The 10,985-nt window shown below is 38.3% G+C and overlaps 1 protein-coding gene across 2 annotated transcripts; it reads left to right on the top strand.

Moving 5' to 3' along the window:
* Positions 1-2,366: 2,366 nt before the first annotated feature.
* Positions 2,367-5,020, top strand: LOC141904159 (3-oxoacyl-[acyl-carrier-protein] reductase FabG-like). 2 transcript variants are annotated; one of them, XM_074792694.1, is made up of 9 exons: positions 2,367-2,461; positions 3,297-3,436; positions 3,512-3,607; positions 3,738-3,877; positions 3,961-4,000; positions 4,305-4,374; positions 4,467-4,503; positions 4,580-4,643; positions 4,720-5,020. In XM_074792694.1, exons 1-9 carry the CDS (start codon positions 2,422-2,424, stop codon positions 4,906-4,908), a joined length of 816 nt encoding a protein of 271 aa, XP_074648795.1. In that variant the 5' UTR covers positions 2,367-2,421; the 3' UTR covers positions 4,909-5,020. The 2 variants fall into 2 exon arrangements, with proteins under 2 accessions (XP_074648795.1, XP_074648794.1); XM_074792693.1 differs by having other exon boundaries at positions 2,373-2,461; positions 3,285-3,436.
* The last annotated feature ends 5,965 nt before the right edge of the window (positions 5,021-10,985 follow it).

The following is a 10,985-nucleotide window of genomic DNA, read 5'->3' as shown; positions in this document are numbered from 1 at the left end:
TAAACTTAAACAGAAATAAACACGTCTAATGTCTAGAATTAGAATCAAGTTTTGCTGATAGAATTGCAATAATATTTGTCATTTCATCAATAACTGAAACTAATTGGTTTATATTGGCAGCGTCTGCCAACCATCATCAGAAATTGCCGAACCAAAAATTGACAATCATTTCAATGTTTGTCAAATCTGGTTGATTGTTTCAAATTCGGATTCTGCTGGCAATTTTAGATGCCTGCGAAAAAATTCATTCAACCGAACACAGAAATAATAGAGGCCCTGACTACGACGGCATCAGTCGGGGATGCGCGTAGGGGTCAGAGGTGCATGAGCTATACAGTTTGTAGATAGAGACATCTTTTATTTCAATCTTTGGTTGAATGAATTTTTCGCATGCATCCAAAATTTCCAGCAGAGTTTGAGTTTCAACAATCAAACCAGATTTCAATATAGGCAAATCAGTTTCATCAACATTTCATCAACTTGTGATCGCTTGTAGTCGGGGCGGTTCCGGCGCCGCTGACTGGTTATGGCGATGATAATAAATATCAAAACGTTCTCTTGTTAACACTCTCAACCCGCTAAGCGCCACGCAGGGCATTATAAGCGGGTTCGATGTTTCTTATTTCCAATGGGGAGAGACCAGAGAAGAATCTTCGACAAAGAAACTATGTTGCCACCAGGGTTTGAACCGATAAACCTTGGATTGACGAGAACAGTGACCGGGGGTAACCATTCGGCCACTGCACCTCTCAATATTAAAACATCATCTTAATTTGTAGCGTCAACGCGGATGAGAATGTTGAGAAGAATACTTCCAATGATGCTGTTAGTAATCTGTTCGTGGTTGATGGCAAACGCCAAAGACGCACTTGATGATTCGACTGCAAAAGAACTTGAAAAGAAAGTAGTTATCTCAGACGTCGCTCATTTTTACATTTCGGGTAAGATAAATCCACAGTGGATGTACCGAATCCACATCATGTAATGTGTTTCACCCAGTCCTGGCAGTGGCTGTCTCCACAGTGTATCTACGTTGCTCTACGATCCTGTGGCACATCAGACACTAAGGTTCTTGGTGAAGTATTGTGTATGAGTCGATGAAATAAAATCCTGATTAATGATTAAAACAAAAAAAGATATGCTTTTATTGCCATTTCATTCTTCAATATTAATGGAGGTGACGATTCATGGTTCTTAACATTTCTGATCATCATAATCTATAATTGAATATACGTCTTGCTCACCACCGGTCTGTCACCAGACCTGACGACTCGAAAAACATACGGTGCGGATACAGGGGGTAGCACCTGGGGCACGTGCTACCCTCTATATTTTCAGTTGGGTCCCCGAAAATCCTTTCCCTTAAAAAATTCGGTACCATCTGAGGATGTCTTAAGGCTCCTTGTAAAAATTATGTTTTTCTTTGGTTGAAACAAGCTCAGGTCCTTGCAATGGGATCTGCAGGGGCTAATGCAGGGGCTAATATCCGCTTATCGTGGATTGTGCCTCTTTTATTATTGCCCTTTTTCCAATATAAGCTTTGGATCTACCCCTGACTGGCCTAGGTCTAGCGGTTGATCGGCTTGCATGCTGGAGACGGCAGGTTCGAGTTCTGCTGATGTAAGAGTTACCCCAGTGAAGTTCATTACTTGTTCCTTATTCCTTATTCCGTTACTATTGAGAATTCATCTCCGAATAAGGAACAAGGAACAAGTAACTGTTACTTGTCCCTTTTATAGCCAAGTGGTATTAAGCATGTATTTCCTTATTTTGGTGTCCAATCTGTTTAATTTCCAAGCCATCCGAAAAGTTGATTTCGAGACAAAGCATTAGTCCTAACAACAAAATATTCAAAAAAGTTTCCATTTGATGCGAATGATTTTAGCTACTAAATAATTAGTTGCAGCTACATTTACTAAGTTGAATGGTTATTCTGAAAATGTGAAGTATGTACCAAAACTCTTTTTCGGGTTATCGTTGTCTGGATGAAATGTGTTTGAGATAAAACGATTATAAACCGTGACTCATGTTTCTTCAGTATCTTTCGGTAGATTTGATGGAAATAGTTGTTTTGTTTGAGAAATATAGGACACCAGGGTGCGTTTTAGAATTTAAAGTGCTTAATTGTTGAGGATCTGGTAGCATTGGGCTAGTTTGTGAATCTACGTTACAATGATACATAAATGTCTCGATGAATGTCGAGCCCATTATAGCATACTAATTGCTCGTCGACATAGACACGGTTACTACTTGAAATTGATACGTACGTACTTTTCTGAAAAAATAAATGTCATGACTTGGCCTAAAGCTATTATACTCTAAAATGATAAATGACAAGTTTGTCTGAAAGCTTGTATTCACTGTGCAAATGAAATTCAGTCGAGGTAGCAAGTTTCGTTCCAGACACATTTCTGAATCAAAATGGAGTCATCATTAAAAGATAAAGTTGTCATTATAACAGGTACGTACATGCATATGTTTTTCACTACCACGTAGAAAAGCTTTGTTCTTAGATCAAAAGCTTTGTTCTCAAAAGTAGACTAGAAAAAATCAGAGCAAAGTTTTGGATTACTCTAACCTAGTAGAAATTAAAACTTGTTAACTCAAGTTAACCTTTGGATAACTAACGATAGTAACAATCAAAACTGGCTCTTACTACATGTAAGCCCCAACTTTGATTTCGATGTAAGTAGCCAACTTACCATTACAGTAGCAAAATTTGTCACAGTCAATCATGCTAACCTTGAAAGCGGAAATCACACCAACAATACTACTACGCGCATTTACAGCTTCTTAGTTACTTCCCTTTTCTTTTTTCTTACCTTTGCATTTGGTCTGCCATATATTTACACCTAATATTTTATCTCTACATTTGCATATAATGCCTTTTAAATGCCGTTTGTAAGTTAAGTTTCATGTACTGATGTATATTATGGCAAATAAAGATCTTGCTGAAAAAAAAACTAAAACTGGTTCAAGTCAACCAGTCCGGATAGCTAACTATAAAACTGTGAACACATGGGGCCGGTCTTGTAGACTGGTATTACCTTTAAACCGAGGGCTAGGTCAATTCATTATCAATCGAGTCAGCCCCGGGTTAAAGGTAATACCAGTGTATAAAACCAGGCCCTGGACAAACGCTTTGTAATCAATGGTTAACACAACATTTACTAACATTTCATACTAAAGCACCGATACTGAAACAGTACCTCTGTATGCAACCTTAAAAACCATGGATGTATAAACTATATCATGCGTCCACGGTTAAGCTTAACTACTTGTAGCCTTTAATTCAGGGGCTAGTAATGGAATTGGAAAAGCAATAGCTGTAGATTTTGCTCGACATGGGTCGAAATTAGTCCTGACCGGAAGAAATGAAACTGATCTTCAGGATACGATTGATAAGTGTAAACACGAAGGTGTTACTGATTCGCAGGTGTACTAAAATCGTTATCTCAACTGACTCATACACAATTCCAAGCATTTTCAATTGTTTTTCTAATTGCTTTAGATTCTAAGTGTTATAGTAGATTTTGCCGGTGAAGATGAGGGAATAAAGAATTTCGTCGAAAAAACTATTGAAAAATTTGGAGTCATTGATATCCTGGTAAGCATTGCAAAGTTGCACTTCTCGTTTAGAGGAAAATAAATTAAATATGTAACTAATATAGTATCTTACTACATTGCCACCTCATGGGATTTTAGATTCTCTATATACTTCAACGTTATTTCTTAAGGTAAACAATGCGGCAACTGTTATATTCGGGACGCTTGGATCCCAGAAAATGGAGGATTACGACTTTACGATGAAAGTAAACGTTAGATCTGTGTTCTATTTGACTAAACTCGTGCGACCTCACATCATTAAACGACAAGGAAAGGACCTCACCTGTTAAACTAACGGTAACCTGTTGGCAACAACACATCAATTATATCGTCTATGTTGTCTTTTATTTCAGGCAGTATCATAATGATCAGCAGTGTATGTACTCTGACAGTGGTGAGTGTTTACTGAACTGAAATCCATTCGCAATGATGCCACTGGTCACTTTTGTTGATTAAAGGATGATATCATAGACCATGGAATTTATTTGATTGGTAGATTTCAATTGATTTGTTGTGATTTGAACCCACTGATCCAATACTAACTGACCACACCTGCTGGGGGTGAAACGGGGTTTGATTTTGAAATAGGGAATCGAAGTACAGATAAAGTTGCGTGATCGACGGTCAGATTTACAGAATCTTCTGTTTAAATCGAAGTTCATAATTGGAAATTTCGGTTGTTTGTTTTGATTTTATAGATGACTAATATTATTGCATACACTATGTCAAAAGCTGCTGTGGATCACTTGATGCGTAATCTTGCAATAGGTATGCAGATATAAAGGTGCAAATTCACCACGAACTAGTTCCACAGTGTTGTTGGTTAGGATTGATATTATGTTTAAACATGTTTATTACAGAATTGGCAGAATACGGAGTTCGAGTGAACGCAGTGAAGTGAGTATAGATAAGAACCTCTCAGACATTGCAGTCTTTCTCAAATGTCGTGGCTACAACTGTATTTGTATTGTAGCCCTGGAGCTATCTATAGTAAGATTCACAGACGAGGTGGCATCACCGATGATCAATATGAAAAGGTTCATGTCTGAAATCAATCACAGCTGCAATAAATCCTCAGAAAATTCACTATTAAGCATGGGATTTCTATTTCAGTTCTTGACAGAAATCAGTCCTCAGATACACGCTCTAGGTCGTCATGGGCAACCGGAAGAGGTGGCGAAGGCGGTCAGATTTTTAGCTTCGGATGAAGCGTCATTTACGACTGGTGTCAACTTGTCTGTTGACGGTGGGGCGTTACATATGTTCCCTCTGCAGCAAACCATGCTGAATCATCAAGATTAGAATCCATCGCATAAAGCCTTGTGCCTATCCCATACTCCGATCAGTCAAAAGTATGGTATGGTGGCTGATTCGGGCCATGTAAAAAAATCACAAATGGTGCAAATTTTTTTTTACAGACGCCTAAAAGTCGTTTTATCGCGCAATAAAACGAAATTTACCACGTTAAAACGAGAAATTACCGCGTTAAAAATAGAAAAAGTCGTTTTATTGCGCAATAAAACGAGAAAAAGTCGTTTTATCGCGCGATAAAACGAACTTTGTCGTTTTATTGCCATGTTTAAACGAAAAATAGCGCGATAAAACGATAATTACCGCATTAAAACAAGAAAAAGTCGTTTTATTGCGCGTTAAAACAAGAAAAAGTCGTTTTATCGCGCGTTAAAACAAGAAAAAGTCGTTTTATCGCGCGTTTATTAAACAAGAAAAAGTCGTTTTATTGCGCAATAAAACGACTTTTTCTTGTTTTATCGCGGTAATTTCTCGTTTTAACGTGGTAATTTTCGTTTTATTGCGCAATAAAACGACTTTTAAGCGTCTGCAAAAAAAAATTTGTAACGTTTGTGATATTTTATAACATGGCCCGAATCAGCCACCATACGATCCAGTATTATATACAATTTTTCCCAGTGCATTCTTAAGCTTTGTTTTGATTTTCGAACGAAATTAATCACAAAATGAAATCACCAGCAAACTATGGTGGCTGATAATGGCCATAGCGAAAAATTTCTGGTATGCAAATCAGGGCGCCAGAGCGCCAGAACGCCAAAACGAAAAAAAACGTCCAATTTTCTCTGAAAGTTCGTTTTGGCGTCCAAAACAAAGAAAATGCCATTATGGCGCCCCCGCCAAAACAATGAAAAACGTCCAATTTTCTCTGAAAGAACCTCCTGAAAAAGGAGTTCTGAAAGCAAATTTCAATTAAGTCGATAATACAATCAGTAGGAATGTCAAAATTAAAATCCAACGAAGGAAGTTAACGCTTAAGAAAATTCAGGGTAGGCCTAAGAGGAACATTAGTAAAAAGGGAACTAGCATCAAACGAAATGAATCTATCGTTACCAGGAATAATGTATTTCAACCGTTCTATCAAATCTTGGTTGTGCCGTAAATGAGAAGGGGAGAAAGAACCAAGAACCAGGGATAATTGTTTAACCAGATATTTGGATAGACGATAAGAGGGAGAATTACAATTAGATACAATGGGGCGCAGCGGAACATCTTTCTTACGGATTTTAGGGAGCCCATAGATATAAGGTAGGGAGGGTAGACGTGGTAGAAATTTCGAAGGAATGTCTTTGGGGTCCAGAAACCTTTGAATAATGCCAGACAAATTCTTATTAAATGACGCTTGCATACGAGAGAGGGGGTTTTATTTCAATCGTTTATAAACATTAGAGTCGCCAAGAAGGACGAACATGTTATGATGATAAATACAGATATCTAAGAGAACAATTTTGCCACCTTTATCAGCTTTGGAAATACGAACAGAGTCTAGTTTCTTGAGTTCAGAGAGGGCAATCCTGAAACGACGAGGTAAAAATTCTGAGTAGTTGAAAGTAGTTGAGGTTATCACAAATAGTTTGTAAGTTCATAAACATAAAGTTGTAGTCAAAATTCGAGGAGGATGTCTTGCGCTGTTCTAATTCAGACATAAAATCCAGGATGTTCATCTTGCGGTGAGGTAAAGAAAAATAGTTAATACAACGAGAGCGTAACGGAGGAGAGATTCACAATAATGCCCGTGTTGCTACATTTAGTCCAAGGTCTAGAAATAATGAGCTGCTGACGTTTCGAATTAAGTTTATTATATTTAATAGAATTTGTCACCATATGAAAACATTCGTAAACCACTCTCATTTGTTGGCGCTCTTCATATTTCTAATAAAAGATATTATATCAATTTCGATCCGGGCTCGGCTAAACAATATTATTCCCAGTCTCAACCCGGATAATGCGAGTTAACTTTTTTTGGCTGCCTGATTTAATACATCGGTATTTGGAAACAACTTTCAAATAATATAACAAATTGTCCGGATGCGATGCGGACAAGTTTATACAGCATATAAGGTCCGACAGGCCTACTATTTGTCCATGTTTGCGATCGTGCAGCACCTACAGAGGATTTTACGAGCTTCTTGCTGCCCGAAATCCAAACAGGCGACATAAACTACGAAATTCAAACAAAAAAAATTCAAATCTTGAATATTCGTCGACAACAAAGCGTAGTAAAGACCATCGAAATCTAGTTCGAGCAGAGTGTGCATGAGAACCCGAATCCAGAACATACTCCACAGAACACAAGAAGGTGTCACCGTAACCAAAAACAAAACCGATACCGAGACCAAGTTGACGAGAAATCGATAAGATTTTTCGTCTGAATGTCCGCCATGTTTTTGTGTGGTCGCACTTCCGGTGGCTGGACGACGGCGGCGAGTTCGAACTAAGGTCATGGCGATCACGACGTTCGATACGATCACGATGAAGCACGGTACCACGAACGTGGTCGTCAAATCTACTATGATCAAGATGACCGCCCCGGCCCCGGGCAGACGATCAAAAATAAAATTGCAATGAGTTCCTTCTTCGTTCAGCTCGTACACGTGCGCAAACGGCGCATTGGTGATGATGGCTACGATCAAAATGAAAAGAATCGCAATTTTCCGCCTGCGAGATATGATCAAGCGTTCGCGTTTCAAAGGAAAATGTATCGCTACGCATTTCTCTACGCTGAACAACATCAAAGTCCACGTCGACGTCGACGTGGAAATGTACCACAGATACCGAAATATGTTACAAACGGCCACGTTGCTGGCCAAAATAAGTCGAAGTGAACTTTGCCGCCCGTGAAGTCATCCGGCGTTGTTCATCCAAGTATCCGTCAGGCTGTGTGTGAGAAGATAAACCAGATCGCTGCCCGCCAAAAGCGTCAAATACTGCGACGTCGATTTATCGCGCCTTTTCATTCGTGGGAAAATAATCAACGATAGAACATTGCCTCCGATGCCCGTGAGAATAATTATCGGGAACAGAATTTCGGTAGAAATTGATGAAGCGTTTTACGTAATCGCGTGGTGGCAGTTCGATCGGTCCACCAACATTTGTGGTCATGTTTATTATAGCGGCGGTGAAATTTTTATCCGTCATCTCGTTGCGTCTAAGTTGGGCAGTATACGTTGATGTTTAGTCGGCGTAAAAAGGTGTATATACGTGTAAAAGGTGTATAAGTGCGTCCATGGGCTCTAAATCGTCCATGGTGCGCGTCTGACGAAAATGTGCACGAATGACGCACCGATTGATCATTCACGTCGCAGCCGTTTACACACATCTACGTAACCTTCCTGAGGATCACATACCTAACGTACCTAACTTTCGTGCCTGATGTCAACGAAGAAAGGTCTTACAATTGACTTACAATAAAACTACGCGACGAAATGAGCTTTCATCTCAAAACCACCACAGCAAACTTCCTTGATTCATGACCAGCATTAGATGGAAACTGCACCCCAAAACACTCACACATCGTGTTGAATTAGTTCTTTTTCTAGTTCTTCGCAGAACCTCGAATTACATTCATCGTGAAAATTTGATGTCATTGCTGAATTCAAAGGGACTTATGCACGTCAATTCAACGTCACGTCAGGATATTGTGATTATCGAATGCGACATTTTTGCCATCCGTTTTTTTGCATCACCAGCACGTGAGCTTAATGTGTACTACACGTACAATTTGAAACATAATCTAACGATTACTTTCAAAAAAACTATCCTACTACATAATACATGCTGAACAATTTGAAGTTAGGAAAACAAAGAATCCGCCAAAATATTAAGCTATTGTTCACCCGTAGCTGCACGTCCACGGTTCTCTCAAAGACTGGAAACTGTCGGACTATATAGAGTGCTTGTTTCCAAGGAATGCTTTCGAATCAAGTTTATTGTTCTTAATCTTATATATTGCTCAATATGAATCTACTTTTCAATAACCCCGTCAAAACCGTGTCATTCAGTAGCATTAAGTGTTTGTTTGATGACGTCAACAATTTCCACACATTCCCAAACCTGTTGCGTAAGGGCACCTGTTAAAAATAGCAAATGAAAAGTTCTTATTTCTCATTAACCGTTGAACTCAAAGATCCAAGAAATGAAGCTGACCGTCAAGATACGGTTGATTAGTGTAAACTCGAAGGTGTCCACGATTCGTAAAAATATTCACGAATTTCATGCCCCGGTAAAAGACATATGTAAAAATTGGCGGCATAGTTACACATTATGAAATGTGTGAAATTATCGTAGAGAAATTCTGTCAGTTCCGGTGAGGCTGGTAAAAATACAGTAAGAGTGGATGGAAATGTGAATATTGCAAATGCGAGCGAAACTGTTACAAGCATTTTTGTTGTGCGTTTTGATTTTGAAGTTTTCTGATAAGACGAAACCATTTTTGAACCTCTGAATAACTGAAATTTGATGTTAGAATCGAAGTTAACTTGGGGTAATTCATGTAATATTTACTTGGAACCCTTATTTCGTCTCCAAAAGAAAGCAATTCGGATAATAACACATTCTTTTTGGCTAGCACATACATCTCCAATTTTCAAGAAATTAGAAATCTTAAAGCTACACGACATATATCAATTTCAGCTGTGCAATTTTGTCTTTAGTCAAATTAATCAAAACTTACCATCAATTTTCAATGAATTTTACTGTTTTCTAAAATCCATGACAGGGCGACCTTCTCGTCGCCCACTAAATTTAAAAGTGGAATATGCGAAATCTAACTTTAGAATGAAATCATTAAAAATCCAAGGTGCAAGATCCTGGAACTCCCTTCCCAGAAAACTCAAATCTTCGAAATCACGCCCTTTCTTTAAAAAATGCTTAACCAATTATTTGGTCGCAAAATACTAATGCCCGCAACGTGGCCGCCATTTAATTGTTTATATATGTAAAGGGTGATTCTTGTAACGAATGTGCGTGTATGTGTAAGTGATGAGTGCATGTGAGTGTGATTGTTGACCGAGGGGTAAGGACTCGTATAAGTCAAATTTTGACTTCTCCTTACTCCTCGCACTATATATTGTTACTCTGAATATAATGTATATTGTGTCGATATTTTTTGTAACAATTTATTTTGCAAATAAATTCAATTCAATTCAACTGTAAAATGTAGATGTAAACAATTGTGATGAAAAATATTTGGTCTGATAATTCATGGTAACATCCGAAAAACAGGTCAGTAAAATGTATCGATAAAACAGGTGTGGGATTTAGCAACAGCACAATGCAGCAATCATCAATGAAGCAAATCTAGCGAATCTCGGTGTACATATCAAACGAGATGTGAACGGGAAGAGCACAACTGCCGCACGTTCTAGAGATATTGTAACCATGAACTATCGCAGACTGCGAGTTGCATTACAAATTCATAGATTTGACAACTGATCCGTGAATTCATCATGAATATAGGACCGTCTCTAACGTGCAAGAAAACAAATCGTAAAACAGGCATAAGCGTATAATTGATACAGTGTATGGAATCGCTGGGAGACAGAACGATAAGATTGTAAGCGTACGATAAACTGCGACTAAATCCGACTAAACATTATAAGGAATGTAGCCGAATTCCGAAGATTCCTAACAGGAACGCAATAAACAGAATGGCCAGTGACACAGTACGGTAAATTCGAGAGCTGTTCACCACGTGAATGATGTAATTGTTGTAGGTTCGACCAATTATCATCTGAGTTATCATCATTTACGCACAGATCGTGTACTGGTCGTCTGCCTGCGTACTGACTGTCTCAGAATGTACTGGAAAACTGACTGCCTCTTCTCGCGTTATCAATCTAACGTCGATATAAAGAAATCACTTTAAGTCTTTATCGTAAGATTTATTGTGAACTGCGAATAGAAAATTCTCGCGAATCGAACACAAATTACTAAGATTTATTGCGAGAGTTTATTGCGTAAATGACAAATTAACTAAACTGAAATATCAATATTCGTTGTACATGAATTTATTGTAAATGGTGAAATATCTTATAGTGAAGGATCTGAACAGGTTGAAAAATGTATCAGTT

The sequence above is a fragment of the Tubulanus polymorphus genome, chromosome 4 (genome assembly GCF_964204645.1).
Source record: "Tubulanus polymorphus chromosome 4, tnTubPoly1.2, whole genome shotgun sequence".
Lineage (NCBI taxonomy): Eukaryota > Metazoa > Nemertea > Palaeonemertea > Tubulaniformes > Tubulanidae > Tubulanus > Tubulanus polymorphus.
Note: the sequence above shows the minus strand (reverse complement) of the source record. Positions and strands in the feature narration are given on the sequence as shown.

Excerpts from the sequence above, each read along its gene's own strand:
- LOC141904159 (XM_074792693.1), top strand. The coding sequence starts at position 2,422 with ATGGAGTCATCATTAAAAGATAAAGTTGTCATTATAACAG. Across the intron at positions 3,878-3,960 it reads CACATCATTAAACGACAAGG|CAGTATCATAATGATCAGCA; the intron begins AAAGGACCTCAC and ends TTTTATTTCAGG. Across the intron at positions 4,504-4,579 it reads GTTCGAGTGAACGCAGTGAA|CCCTGGAGCTATCTATAGTA; the intron begins GTGAGTATAGAT and ends TTTGTATTGTAG.